Below are 27,529 nucleotides of genomic sequence, written 5' to 3' on the forward strand. Positions count from 1 at the left end.
GCTGGGATTTCTTTGGAAGGAATGATGCTGAAGCTGAAATTCCAGTACTTTGGCCACCTCATGCGAAGAGTTGACTCATTGGAAAAGACTCTGATGCTGGGAGGGATTGGGGGCAGGAGGAGAAGGGGACGACCCAGGATGAGATGGCTGGATGGCATCACTGACTCAATGGACGTGGGTCTGAGTGAACTCTGGGAGATGGTGATGAACAGGGAGGCCTGGCATGCTGCGATTCATGGGGTCACAAAGAGTCGGACACGACTGAGCGACTGAACTGAACTGAACAGTCAAAGGCTTTGGCATAGTCTGTAAAGCAGAAGTAGATGTTTTTTCTGGAACTCTCTTGCTTTTTCCATGATCCAGAGGATGTTGGCAATTTGATCTCTTGTCCTCTGCCTTTTCTAAAGCCAGCTTGAACATCTGAAAGTTCACGGTTCACATACTGTTGAAGCCTGGCTTGGAGAATTTTGAGCATTACTTTGCTAGTGTGTGAGATGAGTGCAATTGTGTGGTAGTTTGAGCATTCTTTGGCATTGCCTTTCTTTGGGATTGGGATGAAAACTGACCTTTTCCAGTCCTGTGGCCACTGCTGAGTTTTCCAAATTTGCTGGCATATTGAGTGCAGCACTTTCACAGCATCATCTTTCAGGATTTGAAATAGCTCCACTGGAATTCCATCATCTCCACTAGCTTTGTTTGTAGTAATGCTTCCTAAGGCCCACTTGACTTTGCATTCCAGGATGTCTGGTTCTAGGTGAGTGATCACACCATCGTGATTATCTGGGTCATGAAGATCTTTTTTGTATAGTTCTGTGTACTTGCTACCTCTTCTTAATATCTTCTGCTTCTGTTAGGTCCATTTCTGTCCTTTATTGAGCCTATCTTTGCATGAAATGTTCTCTTGGTGTCTCTAATTTTCTTGAAGAGATCTCTAGTCTTTCCCATTCTATTATTTTCCTCTATTTCTTTGCAATGATCACTGAGGAAGGCTTTCTTATCTCTCCTTGTTATTCTCTGGAACTCTGCATTCACATGGGTATATCTTTCCTTTTCTCCTTTGCTTTTCACTGCTCTTCTTTTCATGGCTGCTTGTAAGGCCTCCTCAGACAACCATTTTGCCTTTTTGCAGTTCTTTTTCTTGCGGATGGTCTTCTGAAGTACTACTAAAACCCCCAATAAGTGAAAATGTTAACTACCTGATACAGTTCTTCATTCCAGAGAGAGGTCACAGTTTGATGACCTCAGGAACCGTAGAAACTCATCAGGGGACCACTTGGAGCCAGATTAGACGATCGTAGGCCCTGCACACACGCTAATCTTATCAGCAACCTCACCCTTGAACTATCGCTATAAAAAACTCCTCATCATATCCTCTAGTGGTGACACACAGCTTTGAGGGGCAGGAACCCATTGTGACAGCCTTTGCCTGGCAAAGCAATAAAGCTATTCCTTTCTGCTTCACCCAAAACTCTGTCTCTGAGATTCCATTCAGCTTCAGTGCATGGAGGCCAAGTTTTTGACATCAAAAGAATGAAAGAAGGGGATCAACCTCCAAGTTCTATATGTAAAGGCATAGGTTAAAAATTAAGATAAGAACCAAATCCCTTAGGAGGCCAGTGGGGAGTGAAATGAGGGCCTACCACTGGCTTAAATATCTTTTTCTTTGGGGCTTAAAGAAGTCAATATCTAAGGGACACTAAGATAGCTCCCTCTGACCTGACCTTCATGCCACTTAGGGAGCCTCTACTGCTCACCTGGACATTTATGCGCTAACTTTGACTGACTTTGACTTTGCCAAGTTGAGGCTACCTGACTCTATTTTTTGGTTGGGAAAACAGAACAGAACAGGAGTGGGGTGAGGGCAGGAGAGTTGGCTCAAGTTCACAAAGTCGTTGGTGGCAGAGTGGGATTCTAAATCAGGTCTGTGCAACTCTGTATCTCCTATATACTCCTCTTTGCACTCCTGTCTTTCTTGTGAGCAACTAATAATCAGGAAAGTATATCAAAATTTCCAACATATACTTCTGAAATGCTGAAAAATGGAAGTCATTGGTGGAGACCTCATGTCTTCCAATAAACACTGAATGTGGTGGCAAATAAGAATTTCATTTTAAAATCTCAGGCTTACCTTGTTTTGCTTTAGTTTTATCACCTTTAAAATAGGGTACGTTATAATTGTATAAAACAGACAGCTAGTGGGAAGTTGTTATATAGCTCAGGAAGCTCCCCTGGTGCTCTGTGACCACCTAGAGGGTGGGATTGGATCTGGGAAGGGAGGAAAGCTCAAGAGGGAGGGGATATATGTATATTCACTGCTAGTTTACATTGTTTACATTGCAAAAACCAATACAACATTGTAAAGCAATTCAGTTCAGTTCAGTCACTCAGTCGTGTCTGATTCTTAGTGACCCCATGGACTGCAGCCTCCAATTAAAAGTAATTAAAAAGAATAGGCTATTAATACATATTGAGCATAGCTGTTATGATAATTAAGCATCTTGCCCATCACACACAGTTAATGCAAAAAAAATTCCCTTTTTTGTTTCCTAGGACAGAATTGCTACTTACCTCACTTAAATTCTTTAAGCTTATCTGTCTGTAAGGGAAAGAAATATGATGTTACATAAAATACAGTTCATAATGATCAAGATAAAATCATTCTGAGCCTTTAAAGCTCTTTGATTACATTTTCATTGCCAAATTAATAGCCCATAGTCCACTGTGATATTTATCACTGTTCTATAAAATTAAAGCCAGGTTATTTTTCTCATAATTTTCTAAGCAGAAGAAGTTACGAGCCAATATAAAAGGTGGTGACAGAAAGGACATGAGTAAACTTGCCTCTCACTTTAGAAGAATTTAAATAACATCATCATTCCTAGTGACATTTGGTTTTCCATGTCAAATTTCATTAGCACAGAAGGACCTGCTATTATTACCTTGATTTTAAAACTGCCCCCCCCCTTTTTTTTTAACTTTGAGGCTGTATAAAGAATTTTAGGTGTGAAGCTGTGGTCCAGGAAGGCCTGTGTGAGAGAAAGGATGCTGATAATGAGAGGAGATCTGAGACAAGAAAGAACATGAAACTGAATGGTGGGAGAAGAATTTGAGAGGGACTTTGATAAAATGGACTTTGGACCATTGGATGGTCTCAGAAGAAACTCAAAGCCGTCCATTTATATTGACAGTTGAGTTCATTAGCTTCTCTAAACCTCATCATTTCTCATCTGAAAGTGGCCACAAGAATATTTATCCTAGAGGCTTATTGTGAAAATTGTTGTTATTGTTTAGTCGCTCAGCTGTGTCCAACTCTTTGCCACCCGATAGAGTGTAGCCTACCAGGCTCCTCTGTCTGTGGGATTTCCCAGGGAAGAGTACTGGAGTGGGTAGCCACTTCCTTCTCCAGGGGATCTTCCCGACCCCAGGGTGGAACCCCAGGTCACCTGCATCTGCGGGCAGATTCTTTACCAAGGAGCCACCAGGGAAGCCTCATTGTGAGCATTGCTGGAAATAAAAAGGAAAATGTTGGGCATCCAGTGGGCACTCTTGTGAGAATGTGGGCAAAGCCAGAAGATGCGGCTATGAAGGGAGTTGGGTGATGTGTACCTCTGTCCACCTCCGTCTGTGAGAAGACTGGGACAGAAGAGGCATTGAGAGATTAAGGCGGCGACACCAATCCCAGTTTAAGGCTGTGGAGCTGGGGTGATAAAGGTCTGTGTGTGTCAGGTACGAGACTGTGCAGCACACAGTGCTCAGAAGCTATACCCTGGTCTTAGATCGCCAAGCAAGAGGTGAGTATGCCGAGGTCCCATGCTTTTTCAACCTGTTTCATCAGCCCGTCTCAGATGATGCATCTGTACCCTGCCTCTTCCTCTTAACAGGGCAAGTGGAAGATAAAGAGGTGTGAATAGAATAAAGTAGAACAGACACCCAAAGTATTAATATGTTTGGGGTTAAAATGAGGCCAATCTCAGTGTTTTTAATGTTTGAGAAACTCTGGCATCTTAGAAATACTGACAGATCGGCCATGTGGCTTCAATTTAAAATGGGTAATTGCTTTTAGACTTGTGATTTTAAGTTAATAAGAGTCAAGCTATGTTCAACTTCATTTCTAAACCATTCCAACTTTTTAAGACGACTCGAATTTTTCTATAATTATACATTCACTTTATTAGATTTATAAAAATGAAATGTTAAAGTTTGGCTTGTTCGGGTTTAAACCTGCTCTGTCAGCATGTGAAGTACTTAAAAAATCAATTACATGAAGCGAATAAAAGCGTTTCAAAAATTTAAGGATATTTAACTGTGTTCCTCAAGGTCTTACGTTTTAAACTAAGTAATGTGACAGGCAGAGGGATTGTCTTTCTGTTTAGATAAAAGCACTCCATTTGTAAATGGAGCAATGTATTTTTAGATGGAGAAGGAAATAGCAACCCACTCCAGTATTCTTGCCTGGAAAATCCCATGGACAGAGGAGGCTGGTGGGCTCCAGTCCATGGGGTCGCAAAAAGTTGGATACGACTGAAGCAACTTAGCACAGCACATATTTATAGATGGAAATTTAAGACTTTGGGAAAATTGGCCGTTGAAATTGGTAACTTTCAAAACCTGGATTTTTAAGTGAGAATCCACTTAGGAAGTAAGATGTCCTCTCTCGGAGCAACAAACGTCCTTGGGCATTGAAATGCCTGTGGTGACAAGACCCCCAAGAGTTGGTTGACCCCCTCACATGTGAAATGAAGGCAGTGGGCTTTCTGGGGGTCCTTTCAATGAGATTTATGAAGACAGAGAGACCCACACAAAGTGACAGAATGGAGGAGCAGGGAAGGCGGGGGGTACTCTGGCCTCCCCCACTAGTCCCAACATGCCTGTCTGAGAGCACCTTTCCACTCACAAATTGTCCCATGGTTGGCTGCTGGAGATGGTCAATAAATAAAATGTGGTCCTTGACTACACGATATAAGTTTTGCACACTCTTTCCTGTGCATAACTGGTGCTCATTGTGTATTTGAGGATAACACTATTTTTAATGTAAAAATAGTCCTTCTTGAACCTCTCTTCGTTTCTGGCTTAGTTTCAAATGAATTGTGTTTGAGTCCTTGCTCTTTTATCTCTGAGCTCCATCACACTCAATACGTAAAGTTTCCTCTCTGAAGCTTCATTTTCCCACCTGTGAAATGGGTAAATAGAGACAGAAATGAAAAGGGTTGGTTAAGGTTCTCATGAGATAAAACATGTGAAAGGTATTTGGAGAAGAAGAACACCTTACTTCTGCAAGAAACTTTTAACAGTCACACCCTCCTAACTTAAACTTTTAATTCTGATGTAATTGTAGTTCTCACACAGTGGTAGGGAATCATACAGAAATATCCCATGTGACCTTAACCCAGTTTTCCTCAAAGGCAATATCCATAATGATAGATTACATCATTATAGGCAATACCTATCATTATATATCTATATTGTAAAACTATAACAATAATTAAAGTTCACACTTTAAAATACATAGTTTCCGTTCATGAATGTGAATTCACGTATCTTCTTTATAATCCATACTTTCTCTCTCTTTACGGTTTCTCAATATGTATAGGGATTTTTTTTTCCATCTCCCAAATCATCGGAACATACGTATTAAGATTGCCTGAGCTGATGTGGTGTCAGCAAGGTTGAAGAGAGAGAACCATAGTTAGGCAAATGAGTGCTTTGTTGATAAAAATATCACACACTTCCATTGTATATAGGTACTACAACTTCTTTATCCATTCATCTGTCATTATATAGAGTGAAGAAAGTCAGAAGAGAAAAACAAATATCGCATATTAAAGCATATATATGGAATCTAGAAAAACGGTACTGATGAACCTATTTGCAGGGCAGGAATAGAGACACAGACAGAGATCAAACTTGCGGATACAGCGATGGAAGGAGAGGGTGGGACGAGGGTAGCATTGAAACATAAACATTGCCACGTGTAAAATAGATAGCTCATGGGAAGTTGCTGTGTTCAACACACGGAGCTCAACCCAGGGCTCTGTGGCAGACCTAGAGGGGTGAGATGGAATAGAGGGTGGGAGGGAGGTTTAAGAAGGAAGGGACATATATTCACGTTGTCCCTGGTGGCTCAGACAGTAAAGAATCTGCCTGCAATGTGGGAGGCCCGGGTTTGATTCCTAGCTGGGAAGATCCTCTGGAGGAAGAAATGGCAACTGAGTCTAGTATTCTTGCCTGAAGAATCTCATGGACAGAGGAGCCTGGTGGGCTACAGTCCATGGGGTTGCAAAGAGTTGGACACGACTGAGTGACAAACACACTCACACTCACATGGCAGAAACCAACACAACATTGCAAAGCAATTATCTTCCAATTAAAAGTAAATTTTTGAAAAGTAGCACACACATTATTTAAATTATATTTTGGCTGAACCCTGCACCTTGGGCCACTGAGTTGGCTGAAGCTTAAAGGAAATTTCAGAGCTCAATGACCAGTCTGCAGTTCTGTGTCCTTATCAGAAAACTGCGGACTGAAGCATTGCTTTTTGCAGAATGGTGAGGACTCCAAAGTGGCCCATGTGCAGCTAGAGCTGCAGCAAGCAATGATTATGCTCCTGACTTCTCACGCTGATTTTTATTTGGTGCAGGTATCATGGCTTTCAAATTACAATGGATACAGAGTGGGAAAGTTTTCTTCTTTTCCTCTTTCTAATTATATCAAGGAGAGAGTTTCCACTCAGCGGTTAGTATATCTTAAAAGTGTTTGTTGCTCAGTCATGTCCAACTGTTTGCAACCCCATGGACTGTAGCCTGCCAGGCTCCTGTGTACATGGGATGCTCCAGGCAAGAATACTGGAGTGGGTTGCCATGCCCTCCTCCAGGGGATCTTACCGACCCAGGGATCGAACCCAGGTCTTCTGTGTTGCAGGCAGATTCTTTACCATCTGAGCCACCAGGAAAGCCCATATATCTTGAACATCACTCTAACATTATTTTTCTTCCCTTTTAACAGAAAAAAACCTCCTCCAGACTGAAAGTTTTGCTCAGAAACTGTGTTGTGGTTACTTACGGTAGAGCTATGTTTCCCTTTTAAATACATCTATTTAAATTAAAAAAAAGAGAGAGAGCTGAGCAAAAGCTATGAAGCACATGGGTATTGCAAAAATCATAATGATGACCCACAAGTGGTTGAGAATGTCTAACCAGCATTCTCCAAACTTCAGCGTTCCCGCCTGGCTTCGGGCTGTCAATGACTGATCTAAATGGCATTTTCCTGAACTGAAGGGCTCTAGTTCAGCAATCGTTTTGTGAAGCCAAGTTTGTTGTTGTTGTTGTTCAGTGTCCAACTCTTTGTGACTCCATGGACTACAGTGCGCCTGGCAGAGAAGGGCAGAGCAAGCAGAGACCAAGGGGGGCTTGAAACACAGACTTAGGACCGCCCCACCACCTGGGGTGAGCAAGGCCAGCTGGAAGGGCTGCAGCTGTTGGCTGCCTTCACTGGGCAGTTGATCCCCAGATGTAAACACAGTCGCTCCAGAGGGTGATTCAGCCCACGCGACCCAGGGAGCAGCTGTCAGGAAGGCAGAGAGCCTGCGCTGGCCAAAGACACTCAGATCTGCAGCCTTCCTTCTGTTTTCAGATAAAGTGAACCTCACATCAGCCTCACGTGGTCTTTCCCATGTGGTCAATGGCCGTCTGATGACATAGCTGGGCACAGCTATAAATAAATCCAAAGCTCTCTTCCTAAAGCAAGGCTCTCAGTCATTTCTTTTGCAAATATTTTCTCTCGTTCTGTGGGTTGTCTTTTCATTTTGCTTATGGTTTCCTTTGCTGTGCAAAAGCTTTTAAGTTTAATTAGGTCCGATTTGTTTATTTTTGTTTTTATTTTCATTACTTTAGGAGCTGGATTAATCTCCAAAACATACGAACAACTCATGCAGCTCAATAACAACAACAACAACAACAACAACAACAAAAATCCAAAGAGTGGGCAGAAGAGCTAAAGAGACATCTCTCCAAAGAGGACATATGGATGGCCAAAAAGCATGTGAAACGATACTCAATGTCACTAATTATTAGAGAAATGCAACTTAAAAGTACAGGGTGTCACCCCACACCAGTCAGAATGGCCGTAATCAAAAAATCTACAAACGATAAATGCTGAAGTGGGTGTGGAGAAAAGGGAACCCTTCTACATTGTTGGTGGGAATGTAAATTGGTACAACCACTATGGAGAACAGCGTGGAGGTGCCTTAAAAATCTAAAAATAGATCCAGCAATCCAACTCCTGGACATAAATGCAGAGAAAATCATAATTGAAAAAGATACAAGTACCCTGATATTTATTGTAGCACTACTTACAATAGCCAAGCAACCTAAATGTCCATCAACAGCAGAATGTATAAAGATGTACATATACACAGTGGGATATTACTCAGCCACAAAAAGGAATGAAGTCATGCCATTTGCAGCAACGTGGATGGACCTAGAGACTGTCATTCTGAGTGAAGTAAGTCATTCAGAGAAGGACAAATAGCCTATGATACCATTTCTATGTGGAATCTAAAAAGATGGTACAAATGAACTTATTTACAAAACAGAAATAGAGCCACAGATGTAGAAAACAATTTTATGATTAGCAGAGAGAAAAGAGGAGAAAGAATACACTGGGAGACTGGGGTTGACATATACACACTGCTATATAGAAAACAGTTTACTGAAGAGGCTCTACTGTATAGTACAGGGACCTCTACTCAGGACTCTGTAATGATCTACATGGGAAAATAATCCAAAAAAAGAGTGCATATATGTATATGAATAACTGATTCACTTTGCTGTACACCTGAAAACAACACATTGTAAATCAACTATACTTCAGTTAAAAAAAAAGAAAAAAAGTAAGACAAAGCTCTCAGTTCTGGTGGCATTCCCAACGTCCTGCAATGGACTTTGCATATTTTGGAAATGGCAACCCACTCCAGTACTCTTGCCTGGAGAATCCCATGGAGGGAGGAGCCTGGTAGGCTACAGTCCATGGGGTCGCAAAGAGTCGGACACGACTGAGCGACTTCACTTTCACTTTCACTTTCACTAACAGTCATTTACCAACCCTATAACTTTGGCAAGTCACCTAACTTCTCTGAATCTTAGTCACTTGTTGTGCCCTGTGGGTAGGGAGCCCTTTTACCAGGCATCTATTATATGCGTCTACTGAGGTGAGTTCTTTGGCCTTTTCAAGCCTTAGAAAATCAAACTTTACTGGGCTGCAGGCGTGTATGCTCAGTTGCTTCAGCCATGTCTGACTCTCTGCGACCCCATGGACTGTAGCCCACCAGGCTCCTCTGTCTACAGGATTCTCCAGGCAAGAATACTGGAGTGGGTTGCCATGCCCTCCTCCAGGGGATCTTCCCGACCCAGGGATTGAACCTGAGTCTCTTGCATCTCCTGCATTGGCAGGCAGGTTCTTTACCACCAGTGCCACTTGGGAAGCCCCCAGATAGGGTTATGGCTGTCTAATTCTGTTAGGTACAGATAGGAGATGCTGTTTAAGTGATTGTTCTTTCTTCTTTCCTATGCTGTGACAGATGTTACCCTAGAACGTGACAAAACTTAGCTCCTCACCGCAATTCTACCTCTTGAGGATGGTTATTTTCTCCTTATAAATATGCAGGATTCAGAGAGATTTAAGATATCCTGAAATTTTGCAGCCAGAAGTGGCTCAACTGGGATCCAAACCCCATCCTGCTGGGTCCCCACAACCTGTTCTTTGCAATGCAAGGAAGAAGGACATAAAAAGTAAGTGTATTTTCCATGAAGGAGTCAAACTACAGGCTTTTGAGATGCTTTCCCTCAAGGTGGGGGTGGCTCTCCCTACCAGGCTGGGGAGTCTACTTCAAGAGGTGGCCGTCCCCCCCTCCCCCCATCCCTTGGTCACTTCATCATCAGCAACAGCAAGCCTCTCACCTGGCCCCTTTCTGCGATTCGGGGAAGGTGTGCCTCTGGGGGAATGGTGGCCTGCTGCTCGGCGGCTCCGGGGGGAGGGGCTGGTACTTCTTTGGAAGCTTGATGGGTGGCCTGTGTGAAGAGTCAGAGTAACATGGAAGCAACCTAGATGTCCATCGGCAGACGAATGGATAAGAAAGCTGTGGTATGTGTATACAATGAAATATTACTCAGTCATTAAAAAGAATGCATTTGAATCAGTTCTAATGAGGTGGATGAAACTGGAGCTTATTGTACAGAGTGAAGTAACTCAGAAAGAAAAAACACTGATTCAGTATAGTAATGCGTATATATGGAATTCAGAAAGATGGTAACAATGACCCTATATGTGAGACAGCAAAAGAGACACAGATGTGAAGAACAGACTTTTGGACTCCATGGGAGAAGGCGAGGGTGGGATGATTTGAGAGAATAGCATTGAAACATGTATATTACCATATGTGAAATAGATCGCCAGTCCAGGTTCAGTGCATGAGACAGGGTGCTCAGGGCTGGTGCACTGGGATGACCCTGAGGGATGGGATGGGGAGGGAGGTGGGAGGGGATTCAGGATGGGGAACACATGTACACCCATGGCTGATTCATGTGAATGTATGGCAAAAACCACTACAATATTGTAAAGTAAATAGCCTTCAATTAAAATAAATAAATAAATTTTTTTAAAAAAGAAGAGTCAGAGTGAGGAGCTGAAAAGGTCTGACATACAGATGGCTCCTCAGACCCAGAATTCAGACAGCTCTGCCTTCTGTGTCCCCCGATTTGTTTGGAAACGGCAGTTTGGGGGATGGCTCACTACTTTACAGGGAGCTTTGAAAGTCAGAATACTCATTCTTCTAACGGAGTCTCAGTCTCTCTCCCTGCAGCTTGCCCTCCGGTCTGGTTCTGTTTTTTTTCCAGAGTGTGATGTAATTTGCTACAGGGTGTCACAGGTCTATGCCAGCTTTTGACATTTTAGGTGGCCTGGGGGTGAAACTACGATTGTAGCCTTTCATTTGCCCCAGATTGAAAGACCTGAGCTTTTTAATTGCTCCAGTGAAATGGGACAATGTTCCACAGCCAATCACACACCAGTTTATTCCCCTAGGCCCTCACTCGTTCACAGAGTGGGTCAGGCCCTGTTGGTGATGCTGGGGACACAGAGGGAGAAAAAGACACAGACCTTGGCTCAAAAAGCCGCCCTCTGGGAGTGCAAAGAGAGGAGCAGTGAGAAGGTGGCCCACCACGGTAGGAAGTGCTGTAATGGAGGACCTCATGGGCCCACGTAGGGTAACACAGTGGCCAACTCAGGGCCTGAGAAATCAGATCAGTTGGTTTCACCCCCCCCACCCCCCATATATATATATATATGTAGGTATGTATGTGTGTGCGTACTTAGTCACTCAGTTATGTCTGAATCTTTGTGACTCCATGGACTGAAGTTCACCAGGCTCCTCTGTCCAAGGGATTCTCCAGGAAAGAATACTGGAGTGGGTTGCCATGCCCTTCTCCAGGGGATCTTCCCAACCCAAGTACTATAAAGACATAAGTACTGATATAAATATATGCTTATATATTGTTGGTCCCTTGAAGGCATTTCCCAATGCCAGGACTCTGGTAGACTTCTGTACTTAGAGTAGGGAGGGACTTCTATACTAAGTGAAGGGAAAGAAACAGGAAGCAGGGAAGCAAGGCATTCATTAAAGGTGGATGCGTGAAGGGATAATATGACTGTGAATGAACGAATGATTAAATGGATGAATGAGGCTTGTTTACTCTTGTTCATTGACCAACTCATTAGTTTTTCATGTCAGATGTCTGTGTATCTCTTTTCAAATTCTGGAACTGATCATGTAAGTATATTGTGAAACAAAATTCTCTTTTTCAGTGTCTTACCGAGGAGGAGGTAAAGGTGTCTGCAAAAGGAAAGAGAACCAGAAGTTACAGTTATTCTTCGAGCAGAGCTAATGGTTAACAATTTTTTTTTGTTGTTGTTTACAAACAACAAAGCCCAACCAAACTTTTAGGGTATATTTTTCAAGTGCCATCTAAGCCTTCGCATTGTCCATATTCCTATGCTTCTAAAATAAAGAGTGGGTAACAAATGCATTTTAATGCCTTTTCTTACCTTGTTTCCCTTAGTGGGTTTGTCTCCTAAAACATAACAAGAAAAAGTGGTGAGTTTATGGCAAATGTCATCAAGGTGTCTTTCAGTCAGTCAGTCAGTTCAGTCGATCAGTCGTGTCCGACTCTTTGCGACCCCATGAAGCGCAGCACGCCAGCCTCCCTGTCCATCACCAACTCCTGGAGTTTACTCAAACTCATGTCCATTGAATCAGTGATGCCATCCAGCCATCTCATTCTCTGTGGTCCCCTTCTCCTCCTGCCCCTATCCCTCCCAGCATCAGGGTCTTTTTCAATGAGTCAACTGTTCACATCAGGTGGCCAAAGTATTGGAGTTTCAGCTTTAGCATCAGTCCTTCCAATGAACACTCAGGATTGATCTTCTTTAGGATGGACTGGTTGGATCTCCTTGCAGTCCAAGGGACTCTCAAGAGTCTTCTCCAACACCACAGTTCAAAAGCATCAATTCTTCAGTGCTCAGCTTTCTTCACAGTCCAACTCTCACATCCGTACATGACCACTGGAAAAACCATAGCCTTGACTAAACGGACCTTTGTTGGCAAAGTAATGTTTCTGCTTTTGAATATGCTATCTAGGTTGGTCATAACTTTCCTTCCAAGGAGTAAGCATCTTTTAATTTCATGGCTGCAATCACCATCTGCAGTGATTTTGGAGCCCCCCAAAATAAAATCTCACACTGTTTCCACTGTTTCCCCATCTATTTGCCATGAAGTGATGGGACCAGATGCCATGATCTTCGTTTTCTGAATGTCGAGCTTTAAGCCAACTTTTTCACTCTCCTCTTTCACGTTCATCAAGAGGCTCTTTAGTTCCTCTTCACTTTCTGCTAAGGGTGGTGTCATCTGCATATCTGAGATTTTTGATATTTCTCCTGGCAATCTTGATTCCAGCTTGTGCTTCCTCCAACCCAGCATTTCTCATGATGTACTCTGCATATAAGTTATCTTTACGTATGTTTAAACGGAAATCATTCCCATTTGAATAATTCTGGTGCAATACCAATGAACATTTGTTGCCGTCTTATGAATATCCAACACCATGCTAAATACTTTCGTTATGTGATCTCATTTAATCCTCGCCTTTGCTCTGGATGAAGAAACTGGAGCATGGGGAAGTTAAGCACCTCACCTCCAATCCCCCGGTCAGTAAACAGTAGAATGAAGATCTCATCGTATGTGGTGTGACCCCTGAGGTCCTCTCTTAACCATTAGCTGTTGATTGATATCCTTTTATATATGTTCATCTCATCGCTTCTCGGCCTTTTGGCTAAGATCAAGTGTAGTATATATGTTCATCTTATTGAAGTTCTTGCCTCCCACTTTCATCAGGCATATCTAAGAAGAGAAAAACTGCATCACAGAACATTTCAGATGAAAGGGTTTTCTAAGACCCCAGAATCCAATTACTTTATTTGATGAAAGACAAAGCTAGGGAGGACAATTACCCAAGACCACCTGACCCTAGAAAAAGCCTGAATGGGGCCTGGAAAGGATTCTCCTGACTTCGGTGTAGTTTTATGGGCTCCTCCAATGGCTCAGCGGTAAAGAATACACCTGCCATACAGGAAACCCAGATTCCATCCTTGGATTGGGAAGATCCCCTGGAGGAAGAAGTGGCAATGTCCTGGAGGATCCTATGGACAGAGGAGCCTGACTAGCTACAGTCCATGCGGTCTCAAAGAGTCAAATGACTGAACTCTCATTCTTAAGTATTCTTTATTTCCACAGTGCAATTTAACTCAATTATTGAGCTGCTACTCTGAGCTAAGCCCAGGGCCAAGCTCTGGAGTTAAAGACAAATGCAACACAATCCTTCCCCTCAAGGTGTTTCCAGTTATTGTATTTACAGGCCAAGTTCTAGCTTCTGGGGACATAAGGGGGAAGATGAGAGACACTGTCCCTGCCGCCACAGCGCTTATACCTAAAGGGTAGTCGTGCACTACCTTTCCTGTAGAAAACACTTCAGGAAGAGAAGGCTGTGGCATTGAAGGGACACATGGGAGATAAGTTGGTCTGGGGTGTCAGAGAGAGCTCTGAGTAAGCAGTGTTCACTAATCTGTAAAAATGGATGTGACCTGATAAATGCTGTTTTATAGGGGGTAAGAGGAGTCAGTGAGATGACTGCATCTCATCATGGCTGTTGTTCAGTAGCTCAGTCGTGTCTGACTCTTTGTGACCCATGGACTGCAGCGGGCCAGGCTTCCCTGTCCTTCATCATCCCCCGGAGCTTGCTCAAACTCAAGTCCACTGAGTCAGTGACGCTATCCTACCACTTTGCCCTCTGTCGTCCCCTTCTCCTCTTGCTTTCAATCCTTCCCAGCATCAGGGTCTTTTCCAATGACTTGGCTCTTCGCATCAGTTGGCCGAAGTATCGGAGCTTCAGCATCAGTCCTTTCAAAAATGAATATTCAGTGTTCCTTTAGGATTGACTGGTTGAATCTCCTTGCAGTCCAAGGGACTCTCAAGAGTCTTCTCCAACACCACAGTTCAAAACCATCAATTCTTTGGCGTTCAGCCTTCTTTATGGTCCAACTCTTACATCCATACATGACTACTGGAAAAACCATAGCTTTGAGTATATTGATCTTTGTTGGCAAAGTAATGTCTCTGCTTTTTAATATGCTGTCTATGTTGGTCATAGCTTTTCTTTCAAGGAGCAAGCATCTTTTAATTTCATGGTTGCAGTCACCATCTTCAGTGATTTTGGAGCCCAAGAAAATAAAGTCTGTCAGTGTTTCCATTGATTCCCCATCTACTTGCCTTGAATCAAGTATCTTATCATAGGAGACTTAAAACTCAAGTGAGCACTGCCTGAGTCTCCTTTCCTTATTTGTGAGATGACACAATTGGAATGAAAGCGAAGTCGCTCAGTCGTGTCTGACTCTTTGTGACCCCGCGGACTGTAGCCCACCAGGCTTCTCTGTCCATGGAATTCTCCAGGCAAGAATACTGGAGTGGATTGCCATTCCCTTCTCCAGAGGAACTTCCCAACCCAGGAATCGAACCCTGGTCTCCTGAATGGCCGGCAGATTCTTTACCCTTTTAGCTACAGGAAAATCACAATTGGAATAAATCATTGTTTTAAAACTTTGCTGTGAAGAGTCCCCTGGGGTTCCCCTGGGGACACCTAAGGAAACTGTAAGGCTGAGAAGCTCGGTTTCTAGCTCATCATCCCTTGTCATTGTGGAGGCTCCATCTCTGACTACTTCCCATTGTATCTCCTTTAAGATTTCTTTTGGGAAAATGTCTAGCTGGTCAAAAAGAACACAGCAGAACACGCACTAGTCTGGATGATTTTAAAGGCTCTTCTAGGCCTAACTAACCGAGGGAAGGAGGAGTAGAGTGAGATAAGTGCCTTCTTCTTCAGTTCAGCTCTTCTGAGAGGGCTCCGTACCTCTCCAGAGAAGCCAGATAATGGATTTTATTTCACAGGCACAAGATCTATCGGTCTGACCTCCGACATTACAATGGATTCCCCTTCCCAATAAAACTCAAAGACACCAAAATAAAATAAAATAAACAAAAACCCAAATAACAGAAAAACTACCTCATTGGACAAAATTACCATTCTCCTTATTTTGTTTTTTGAAAATGCATTTTAGATAATATAGACTTCTCTGCATGAATTCAAACACTAATGGGAGACAAAATTTGCAGATGTTCCGAAACTGTAAAAATACAAAAATATGACCCAGGTTATATTTCAACAACAGCAACAATCTAGTTAATGGTAAGTCGTTGACTATCTTGATGTGATTACTAAAAAGTTTAGGCCACAGGGTGCTTCCTTAAGGCACTAAATCAGAAAGCAGGAAACTGATTTGCCCTCATTTTATTGTGTATTGGCTTCAGCAGCAGAGCTCCCTGAGAAACTATCTTATATCAGCTTATGCTGATGACTTTCCCTGTGAAGCTAGATGTTGGGTGTCCAAGACACCTTTTTTCATACCTACTACTGTATCTATTGGGGATCAATTCAATTCACTGAAAACAAACTTCAATAAAAAGACCGAGTATCTGGAATTCAGTAGGAACATTCCATTTATTGCTTCAGAGATATGCATCTCATTTGATTCAGTGATTGTGAGTTTAGAAAAGGACATCTATCTTGCTTTTATTCATTTGCTTGTTCTTGAGCCCATAGTGTATGTCAGGCATGGATTCATTTTTAATAGATTTACTGATATAGGTATTGGGGAATATAATACCAGAAAAAAAAGTTTCTATTGTCATGTAAACTCACATTCCAGTAGCAGGAGATAGAAAACAAACAAAGGTATATGATAGCAGGTGGTGATAAACGCTACAAAGAAAAGTGAAGGTCTGGTGTGTGAGAGACAGGTGACGGGGCTACTGTTTTTCATGCAGATGCCAGAAGACCTCTGTGGAGCAGGGATGACAACAGAAGCTTGAAGAGAGTGAAGGCACACACCATGCGCACACCTGGGCAAGCATCCCTGACAGAGGGAGCAGCAAGTACTAAGGCCCGGGGGTGGGATGAGAACCAAGGAGTTTACTCTCTGGGCTTCCCTGGGGGTGCAGACGGTAAGGAATCTGCCTGCAGCACGGGAGACCTGGGTTCAGTCCCTGGGTCAGGAAGATCCCCTGGAGGAGGGCATGGCAACCCACTCCAGTATTCTTGCCTGGTGAATCCCCATGGACAGAGGAGCCTGGCAGGCTATAAGTACATGGGGTCTCAAAGAGTTGGGCATGACTTAGTGACTAAGCACAACCGACAACACTCTGCAGGCAGCGGTGGTGGAGGTGAGAATGTGCACGGTGTCACATGGGGTCATTCAGGCTGTGATAACTCTGCCTTAACCACGGTGCCTCTTTTCTGTATGGGCTTCCCCTGGTGGCTCAATGGTAAAGAATCCGCCTGCAGTGCAGGAGATGCAGGAGACTCGAGTTCGGTTCCTGGGTCAGGAAGGTCCCCTGGAGTAGGAAATGGCAACCCACTCCAGTATTCTTGTCTGGAAAATTCCATGGACAGAGGAGCCTGGTGGGCTATAGTTCATAGGGTTCCAAAGAGTCGGACACAACTGAGCGCACATGCTGCCTCCAGGCATCTTTTCTGTACACTGTCTGTAAGTTGTGTACCCCCATTATAATGGAAGTTTTCCCGGGCATCAGTTAGTATCCTCCTCGTTTAAAATACGTGTGTGTGCAGAGCTACTGCATGGTATAGTAATTCCTCTCCTGGGTGTATATTCTGGGCTTCCCGGGTGGCACTGATGGCCAAGAGCCCGCCTGCCAATGCAGGAGACGTAAGAGACCTGAGGCCGATCCCTGGGTTGGGAAGATCCCCAGAGAAGGAAATGGCAACCCACTCCAGTATTCTTGCCTGGAGAATCCCAGGGACGGGGGAGACTGGTGGGCTGCCGTCTATGGGGTCGCATAGAGTCGGACACGACTGAAGCGATTTAGCAGCAGCAGCAGCAGGGCTTGTTTACAAAGTAATAACAACTTAGGTATACACTGGGAGAGGATGAGATTTGGAGCTGGACTTCTTGAGTTTGCATTTTGATTGTGCTGCTTACTATTGGTAGGGTCATAGCAGGTGCTCAAAAAATACTTATGACATAAACAAATGGATTGAGAAACAGTTGAAATTTTTATTCTGGAAAAGTGAGACTTGGTTACTCATACTTCATGGGAACTCATGTGTGGAATAAATGAGTTAATGCATTTCAAGTAATGACTGTTATTGCATACCCACTGTTAGGAAATTATTGCATAATGGAAAATTACTGAGAAAACGGCAATCTACCTTCCTGATGAGGTACACAAATAACTCAAATGCTACAAAAAGTTCCCTGTCGCATCAGAAGACCCAAACAGGTGTTCTTTGGGGTCTTTTCCCATCTTGAAATTTAATCAGGCAGTTTTCTCTAGGAGGAGGCTGGCGTGCTCGCCATCTGGTGGCTACATGTGTAATTAGCAACATCTGCTCGACTGTCATTTTGCTCCTGAGTTTGCGACAAGATATAACTCACTTCCGCTGCAAAACGTGTTGCTTCTTGGGAGACCATGTGGTGAGTTGAACATAGCATGGAGGTAGAATCTATTGGACCTGGTTTGATTATCTCCATAATTTATTAGAGTGGAGTCATGAAGTTGTCAACCTCACAGGGGTCTGTGAAGTTAAAGCAAAGCCTCTGGGAGAAGGTCCATATGGTCAAAGCTATGGTTTTTCCAGTAGTTATGTATGGATGTGAGAGCTGGACAATAATGGATGAGTGCTGAAGAACTGATGGCTTCAAACTTGGTGCTGGAGAAGACTCTTGAGAGTCCCTTGAACTGAAAGGAGATCAAACCAATATATTCACTGGAAGGACTGATGCTGAAACTGAAGCTCCAATACTTTGGCCACCTGATGTGAAGAGCCAACTCATTGGAAAAGACCCTGATGCTGGGAAAGATTGAAGGCAGGAGAAGGGAACAACAGAGGATGAGATAGATGGTTGAATGGTATCACTGACTCGATAGATGTGAGTTTGAGCAAGCTCTGGGGGATGGTGAAGGACAGGGAAGCCTGGTGTGCAGCAGTCCACGGGGTTGCAAAGAGTCAGACCTGACTGAGCGACTGAACAACAACCGGGAGAAGGAGAAAGTATTGTGAGACTTGTTTGTCCATTTTGGGGCAGGGGTGGTGTGCCTGGTGCCTGTTTATAAGAGCTGGTTGCTAAATTTTCAGGATTCTGCAATGCAGGTGTTAAGCACAGCCATTATGAAAAAAATTATGTAAATGTACACTGAAGTTATGAAAAAGGTAGCATTTGCTCGAAACTCATGACTTCCTGATTATTCTACCCCGTCTGTCTATGCTGTTGATGTTCTTCACCTCTATCGTGTCTATGGTGGAAATCACTAAAATATGGCATGTCTTCCCATCTTCCTGTTCAGTGGTCCTGAAATCTGCCATAGCGGAAGTATTTGCACCGTAGAAACTGACGGAAGCTACAAATCAGGGTTTGCTCTATTGTTTGGTATTTTCATCTGTGATTTAAATGGTTGGACAAGAAGATAGACATTCAAGAATTTGTTTCTTGATGGAAGGGATGATGACGCAGATAAGATTTTTGAAATCATACAAGTTAGGCTCTAGTCTCACTCCTCCCCGCCATCACTGACTGAGTAATCTTGGGCAAATTATTTAAACATTCCGGGCTTGTTTTCGTGTCTATAAAGCACAGATCATGAAGTGTAGTTCCTTGGATGGTTAGGAGTAAATAAAATACACTTGTTTTCAATTAGCTCCTAGTCAGTTTGTGTTAAATATATGCAATACTCTTTGTTTATGAAATATGGTCATGACAATCAACACTTTTGGAAACAAAGCATCAGTGTAATATTATGTAATTAAAACATAGACTCTGGAAAAAACTGGATAAAACCTGGCCTCTTTGCAGTATTTATGATGTCTAAGAGTTTTATAATATTAATACATGAAAGTGAACCACTGGAATTTCATGCCCTCATGATTAATTATAGAAGCATCCAAAGAAGAAAAGATCCAAGTGGCTAGGGTATATTTCATAAGGCCTATTCTGAGAAACCTTTTTGAGTTTCTTGAGAAAGTCTATGGACACTTTCAGAAATTAGTTTCAGCAGTAAATTGCTGACACCACTCTTGGGGTTGAGTGGGGAGGGATTAAGTTAGGCAAAGCCTGGGATGTGGGAGGGACCTGCTGACTTTAACAGCTCCTCAAGTAATGTTCGAAAGTGCAATTTCTTAGGAACTTCTATGTCAACAGCTGCACCTTGGGGCTTAGTAATGGGTGTTGGATAGAAGCCTCTTTCTAAACAAGCCTGGGAGACATCTCTTTGGCTGACCTCAGTGTCTCAGGGAGTGGAAGCAAGGTGGGTAGGCAGGGTGAAGGGAAGGACCAAGGCTTCAGAGGCGATGGGGTGGGTGAGCAGTGGAGTGGGTGGGTTTGTATGTATGAACCATATCCATGGATTCACAAAATGCTAGAGGCCATTGTGTTCTACCGTATTTCTACAGATGGGATATTAAGGATGCATGCGTGTGTGTGCGCACGTGTGTGTGTGTGCGCGCGCGCGTGCTCAATCACCTGATCGTGTCCTACTCTTCACGACCCCATGGAGCCTGCCAGGCTCCTCTGTCCTTGGAATTTTCTAGGCAAGAATACTGGAGTGGGTTGCCATTTCCTACTCCAGGGGATCTTCCTAACCCAGGGATCAAACCTGCATCTCTTGCGTCTCCTGCATTGGCAGGTGGATTCTTTACCACTGTGCCACCTGGGAAGCCCCAGGAAAATCATTTGCCTAGATTGATAACTGAGCAGGACCTTATGGGACCTTCCATCATATCCTCTGCTTTAGCTCCTCTCTGAAGGCCCTGGATAGCAGTATCTGATGCATGTCTCCTGAGTTGTTTTATCGGTGCTAAAACCCCCACCAAAGAGAAGATGTTAACTACTTGATGACCATGAGCACAGCCTCAGGCTTCATCAGGACTGATAATGTGAACCCTTGCGACACCACCCTGTTTCCTCAGGTACCCTGTCGCCCACCTCCCTCACCTGGCTTTTGAAAATGCTTTGCCAAAACCCTTCGGGGAGCTCAGGCTTTTTTAGATCGTGAGCCACCCAGCTCCTTTCATGGCCCTGCAATAACCTTTCTCTGCTCCAAACACCACCATTTTGGTTTGTGTGGCCTCACTGTGCATTGGGCACATGAACTTTCACTAACAAGTTCACATTGCAAACAGAGATGGCTCCAGAAGCAGGTGGGTTTCTTGGCTTGCCCCTTGCAGGCCCCCACATAATGGGAACTCATGGCTAAGCATCACAGGCTGATCTCTCGGTGGTCCTGTGACCCCCGACCATGCTTATACACTTTTATTAACATGGGTTAATTTTTACAGTTACTGTAGGGTTTACTATGCATCCACTATGTGCTCCGCACGGCGCTATGTGTTAGCTGCGGGGAAAACAACGTTCAGTCAAGTTTGATCTTTAAGGTTAAGGAATTTATTTTTATATTCATCAGTAACAGATTTACTGTGTTTGCTCAGCAAGGGGCAAACTAGATCAAGCAAGGTTTCAGCCTACACAGAGAGGCAGGGAGATATTCCAGGGCGGGGAGAAGGGCAAGAATAAGTGAGGGAGGAAGGAGTTGTGGAAGTCATTAGTTCGGTACAGTATCCCTTGGTCGAGGGTCCATCATGTGTCAACAACTGTGCTATAGAATTTGCTTCAGTTAGTACCTTAGGAGAGACAGGTATCTGATAATGTAGGAGCATTTCCTCCCTTTCAGAGGTATGGGAGCTTCGAGAGGTTAAGTTCTTTGTAAAAGAAAAGTCGTAAAACTGGGATTTGAACCCAGGGATCCTTGTCCCCAGATCCAGCCTTCATGCAACCACATTTTGGCTGCTGCTGCCTTTCAGACATAATATTTAACCTTCCCTGAAGCCCCTGTCTCCTGCCTCAGCTCTATGTGCCCTGCTATGTGAATCAGTCCTAGGACTCACAGTTCTCCTGTTGGGGCACAATTACGGATTGCAGAGGCCTGACCAGACTGTGGGCTTCTCATGGTCTAAGGTCTTCTGTGCCCCGGCGCAAAGTGATTTTGAATAAAGTGCACGTCTACCCTGGCAGTTATCACATGGCGTTGTAACTGCCTTGTGGCTTCCCTATTGCTCTCTGTTGAAATGTGTGTTTGTTACATGAGCGGTTATCTAACACTTTTCTTTTTCTCTGTGTGACAGTGAGACAAAATATTGTCCTGTAGTTCAATGTCTATAACATTACAACATGTATAACATTAGCTTTGAACTGATCTTGTATCAATGTGTCTATCACCTTTTTTTTTTTTGCGCCTGAACAGGAACATGACTTTTGAGCCACTGTTTGTGTCTGAAATAAACTTAAATCGAAAATGGTGGTAGGAGGATAATCTTACATTTATTTCTGACTGTTTCTAGGTCTGTGACCTAAAGCTTGTGATTTTTGTTAAGGATATAATCTGCTGCTGCTTGCTGCTAAGTCGCTTCAGTCGTGTCTGACTTTGTGTGACCCCAGAGATGGCAGCTTACCAGGCTCTTCTGTCCCTGGGATTCTCCAGGCAAGAATCCTGGAGTGGGTTGCCATTTCCTTCTCCAACGCATGAGAGTGAAAAGTTAAAGTGAAGTTGCTAAATTGTATAATCTATAGGAAGGCAAATTCCGTCCTTTTTTGTGATGTTTTGTGTCGCCGTGTTCTGCCACTAGAGGGCAGTATCATCCACCAATTCCTGTCTTTTGCGCTAAAACCTTGCATGCTGCTGCTACTGCCAAGTGGTTTCAGTCGTGTCCGACTCTGTGCGACCCCACAGACGGCAGCCCACCACGCTCCTCCGTCCCTGGGATTCTCCAGGCAAGGATACTGGAGTGGGTTGCCATTTCCTTCTCCAATGCATGCATGCAGGCTAAGTTGCTTCAGTCGTGTCCGACTCTGTGCGACTCTATGGACAGCAGCCCACCAGGCTCGTCCGTCTACAGGATTCTACAGGCAAGAATACTGGAGTGGGCTTCCATTTCCTTCTCCGAAAACCTTGCATAGATTGTCCTAAGTGCTGTGCTGAGTTACTTCAGCTGTGTCCAACCCTGCGCATCCCTGTGGACTGTAGCCTTTCAGGCTCCTCTCTCCATGGGATTCTCCAGGCAAGGATACTGGAGTTCAGTGAGTGATAAATCATTTAGGGAGTTTGCAGAAAAAAATTTTAGATACTAGCAAATATAGTTCAGTTCAGTTCAGTCTCTCAGTCGTGTCCGACTCTTTGCGAGCCCGTGAATCGCAGCACGCCAGGCCTCCTTGTCCATCACCAACTCCCGGAGTTCACTCAGACTCACGTCCATCGAGTCAGTGATGCCATCCAGCCATCCCATCCTTGGTCGTCCCCCTCTCCTCCTGCCCCATATCCCTTCCAGCATCAGAGTCTTTTCCAATGAGTCAACTCTTCTCATGAGGGGGCCAAAGTACTGGAGCTTCAGCTTTAGCATCATTCTTTCCAAAGAAATCCCAGGGCTGATCTCCCTGGAAACACTACCATATTGACAAAAATCTGGGCTCTGGTCTAGGCTTGGACTGCTTGCTCTGTGACCTATGTGAGCCCCTTCTCTTGCGAAGCCTCTTGGCATAAGATGAGGGGGTTGATTCAGATTAACTCAAAACTCTTTGGCATCTAAATTTGATAAAAAGCAAACTGGTAGAGAGGTCTTATGATGGCATTATATGGAATTCTATTGTACTTTTTTTTAACCAAGCTCATGTTTCTAAGGGACTGTACTGAGAAAGAAGCTGGAAGGGAGAAAAGTAATATGAATATCCTCATTTTTTTGGATCAGGCATCTTTCTGGAAAATGCTTGAATGATTTATGTGTTTATTACAAAATTCTGTATGTTTGATGCAAACACATTCTCAGATAATTTATTCATTCTCACGAAATGTCATCGAGAAAAACATATTGGGTGGTTCAGCCATGGCAGAGTTTTATGGTAATATTTTTCATCAAGTTGAGCAGTTATAGATTTATGTTAATGTACATTTCATATTATTTTTCTTGAAATCATATTCTGACATTATCTGGAAACTGTCAGATTTCAAGAACTTATCTTCCCTGAAGCTTGGCTTCTTTTATTCACTCCTAAAAATGGATAAAAGTTTATTTGGAGGCAAAGTATTCATACAGTGTAAGTTGGTTCAGCCACCAACCATATACAGGTTCAGCCACCTGTATGTAATCCCCTCTTTCTTTTCATGGATAGTTTATCGTATTTTGTTATAAATTCATTCTTATATATGAGGTGCTTTTCCCCTTTAAGGAAGTTGGTTTAGAGTTTGTGCTTGGTTCATATGGAAGGCAAAGAGAAACTCATTTGAGCCTCCTCTCTGCTCAGCGTTAAGAAGCTCAGCCACTTAGAGCTGATTCATGTTGCTGTGCAGCAGAAACCAACACAACATTGTAAAGCAATTATCCTCCAATTCAAAAAAAGAAAAAAAGAGAGAGACGCTAAGCCACACCACTTTTGAATGTTACAGCTATCCTCATCTAAAAAAGAGAGAGTTTCTTCTGCACTGATGGTTAATGCTAATTAATGGTTCATCACAACCCCCTGAGAAGGGAATGGTTACCCACTCCAGTATTTGTGCCTGGAGAAGTCCAGGGGCAGAGCAGCTTGGTGGGGTTCAGTCCATGGGGTCACAAAGGGTCAAACACAACTAAGCGACTAACACTTTCACAACCAACTTACACTGTATGAATACTTTGCCTCCAAATAAACTTTTATCCATTTTTAGGAGTGAATAAAAGAAGCCAAGCTTCAGGGAAGATAAGTTCTTGAAATCTGACAGTTTCCAGATAATGTCAGAATATGATTTCAAGAAAAATAATATGAAATGTACATTAACATAAATCTATAACTGCTCAACTTGATGAAAAATATTACCATAAAACTCTGCCATGGCTGAACCACCCAATATGTTTTTCTCGATGACATTTCGTGAGAATGAATAAATTATCTGAGAATGTGTTTGCATCAAACATACAGAATTTTGTAATAAACACATAAATCATTCAAGCATTTTCCAGAAAGATGCCTGATCCAAAAAAATGAGGATATTCATATTACTTTTCTCCCTTCCAGCTTCTTTCTCAGTACAGTCCCTTAGAGCTCTGGAGAGTAATACAAAACCATCAATTATGGAAGCGTAGGAAGAGAAGACACAAAGAAAATTACTCTCACTGAAGAAGTTTTCCATGCAACTTACAAGCTGAACTTCTGTGAGCTTTGTTTTCACTGAGGTCCCCTCTGCAGTTTACACTGGGGTCTACTTTTAAAAGGGGCTTCCCAGGTGGTGCTAGTGGTAAAGAGCTCACCTGCCAATGCAGGAGATGTTAAGAGGCATGGATTCGATCCCCGGGTTGGGAAGATCCCCTGGAGGAGGGCATGGCAACCCACTCCAGTATTCTTGCCTGGAGAATCCCATGGACAGAGGAGCCTGGCGGGCTACAGCCCATGGGGTCATAAAGAGTTAGATATGACTGAAGTGACTTAACATGCATGTACTAGATTTACAAAAACAGCTATATTTTTCAGCCATGGTACCTGGATGCCAGCCATCATCCCCTATAAAACTGGCAGGACTAATTTAACTCTGAAAGATGTGTTCTTCTTGTACTCCTTGAGGAATTGCTTTACTCTTTTCTCACTTGGGGCAATTAATGCTTTTTCACATGAAAAAGCAGGCTCTCCCTTTTTGCATAGACTACTGGGAAGATTGAGGCAAACTAGTAGTTTCATTTTAATAGAATGCAATGATTTGTGCCTTACGATCCCGAATTTCATATTTACCTTTGTCTGTCTCTATATTTCCTATGATTTAAAACTTTTTCTGCTATACCACGCAAGCTTTTGTTAACTACTCCAACAGTTGAGAGCTAAGGTGAAGTATAAATAAATACATGAATGAGTTGTGATTTGTGATTTATAATGAGAAATGTATATTTAGTCTTCATCTCTGTGTCTGGCACAGAACTCCTAAATCCGTTGGAATTTCCTAAGTGATGAGAGGTATCTAAGCGTCTTTTGTTATGTTAAGGAGATGACTTTTAGATCCTGCCTAAGGATGGGGGCCGGTGGCCAGTGGAGCTGACCATGTGATTGGAGGGTTGAAACTTACAGTCCCCCAAATCTAAACCTACCCCTACTTCTAGGAAGGGGGAGTGGCTTGAGATTGAGTTCAGTCGCCAACGGCCAATGATGTAATCAGCCGTGCCTACATAATGAAGCCTCCACAAACTCCCAAGAGTTTGGAGCTTCCAGGTCGGTGAACACACAGAGATTCAAGAACCATGGAAGCTCCTCGCCTTTTCCCAATACCTCCCTTCTGTGTCTCTTCCATCTGACTGTTCCTGGGTTACATCCTTTTAATGATACATTGGCGATTTAGTAAGTAAGATGTTTCTTTGAGTTATGTGAGCCACTCTAACAAAGTAATTGAACCCAGGGAAGGGGAGGATGGAGCCTTCAATCTATAGAGGCACAGGTGACAACCGGTTCATGACAGCATCTGCAGTGGTGGCGAGGTGCAGTCTGGTAGGACCGAATGCTTAACTTGTTCATCTGATGCTGCCTCTGGGTAGACAGTGCCAGAACTTGATGGAGTTGTAGGACACCCAGCTGGTGTCCAGAGAATTGCTTGATGACGTGTGGGTGGGAGAACTGCCCCCTATGCATGTTGGAATTGGTATTAGAACCATCTGGATTGTCACACAGACGTATTAATATATGTAGAATGGTGGTCAAAGAAGATTCTGCCATCAAAGAAATGAAGCTTCATGTCTACAGTGAACTATTAAGAAAAGGAGAAGAATTGTGAAACCCATTTCTTACCTTTCTTCCCAGGACTCAGGGCTTCCCTTGTGGCTCAGCTGGTAAAGAGTCTGCCTGTGATACGGGAGACCTGGGTTCGATCCCTGGGTTGGGAAGATCCCCTGAAGAAGGAAAAGGCTACCCACTCCAGTATTCTGGCCTGGAGAATTCCATGGACTGCATAGTCCATGGGATCGCAAAGAGTCGGACACGACTGAACGACTTTCACTTTCCAGGACTCATTTCTCCATAAATGGCTCTGAAGGTTCTATTATGACTTAGGACCTCTGTATATATCAAATGATTATGGTCTGCTTTGGGGTCCCTCTGTGCTCTGGGCCCTTTCTCTGTCAGGCAGGAAAAAACTGCTATACAATTCATGTGGTCTTCTAAGGGCTAGTGATACTAGTACATCAGTTACTGAAGGAAAGCTCTAAATCAAGGGCTGTGTACATCAAAGGCATTTCCATGTTCTTGGACTCAACAGGAATAGGAAAGCTTCCCTATTTGGGACTGTTTAAAGGGGTCAGTCATGGCAACCCACTCCAGTATTCTTGCCTGGTGAATTCCATGGACTGTAGCTTATCAGGCTGCAGGCTACAGTCCATGGGATCTCAGAGTCAGACACGACTGAGCGACTTCACTTCACTTCACTTCACTTCAGAGGGCAGATAGACAGGGATCAGTCAGGCTATGGAAGATGGAGAGGAGAGATGGGGCAGGGAACAGCCCTTGTCCCCTGTTTCTGCTTTTGCAGTTCAACTGAAGCGTCATAAAAGCCCTGGCGACTTCACATTTCAAGAGGAGGAAAGTAAAGGCTCAGAAAGGTTAGGTGCCTCACTTAAGGTCACACAGCGAGGGCGTGGCAGAGCCAGGGTGTCAGCCGCTCTCCTTGCTCCCTCCGCCTCGCTTCCCTTTGTGGGCATCTTTTCTTGTGCCTCCAGGTCCACTGTTTGTCTGGTCCACTCTGCTCCACCTACTCTCAGTCCTCGGGGACCAGCCAGCACAGGCAAACTGGCCCTGGGGTTTCTGTTTG

At 43.6% G+C, this 27,529-nt stretch overlaps 1 protein-coding gene and 1 pseudogene across 7 annotated transcripts in view; one reads left to right on the plus strand and one right to left on the minus strand.

Moving 5' to 3' along the window:
• The window catches only part of CLNK (cytokine dependent hematopoietic cell linker), a 223,646-nt gene that overhangs the window by 54,711 nt on the left and 141,406 nt on the right, over nucleotides 1–27,529 (minus strand). For 4 of the 7 annotated variants that reach the window (XM_069593260.1, XM_069593262.1, XM_069593258.1 and 1 more), the window contains 4 exons: nucleotides 12,097–12,122; nucleotides 11,865–11,884; nucleotides 9,954–10,064; nucleotides 2,569–2,596 (listed from right to left, as the gene is read on the minus strand). In XM_069593260.1, coding sequence (XP_069449361.1) covers nucleotides 2,569–2,596; nucleotides 9,954–10,064; nucleotides 11,865–11,884; nucleotides 12,097–12,122 — 185 coding nt within the window. The remainder of the gene's footprint in view (nucleotides 1–2,568; nucleotides 2,597–9,953; nucleotides 10,065–11,864; nucleotides 11,885–12,096; nucleotides 12,123–27,529) is intronic. The other 3 variants (XM_069593264.1, XM_069593261.1, XM_069593263.1) reach the window with 1 other exon arrangement.
• On the plus strand, nucleotides 13,360–13,437 carry LOC138443038 (U2 spliceosomal RNA; annotated as a pseudogene).

This window comes from Ovis canadensis, chromosome 6, assembly GCF_042477335.2.
Source record: "Ovis canadensis isolate MfBH-ARS-UI-01 breed Bighorn chromosome 6, ARS-UI_OviCan_v2, whole genome shotgun sequence".
NCBI classification, from domain to species: Eukaryota; Metazoa; Chordata; class Mammalia; order Artiodactyla; family Bovidae; genus Ovis; species Ovis canadensis.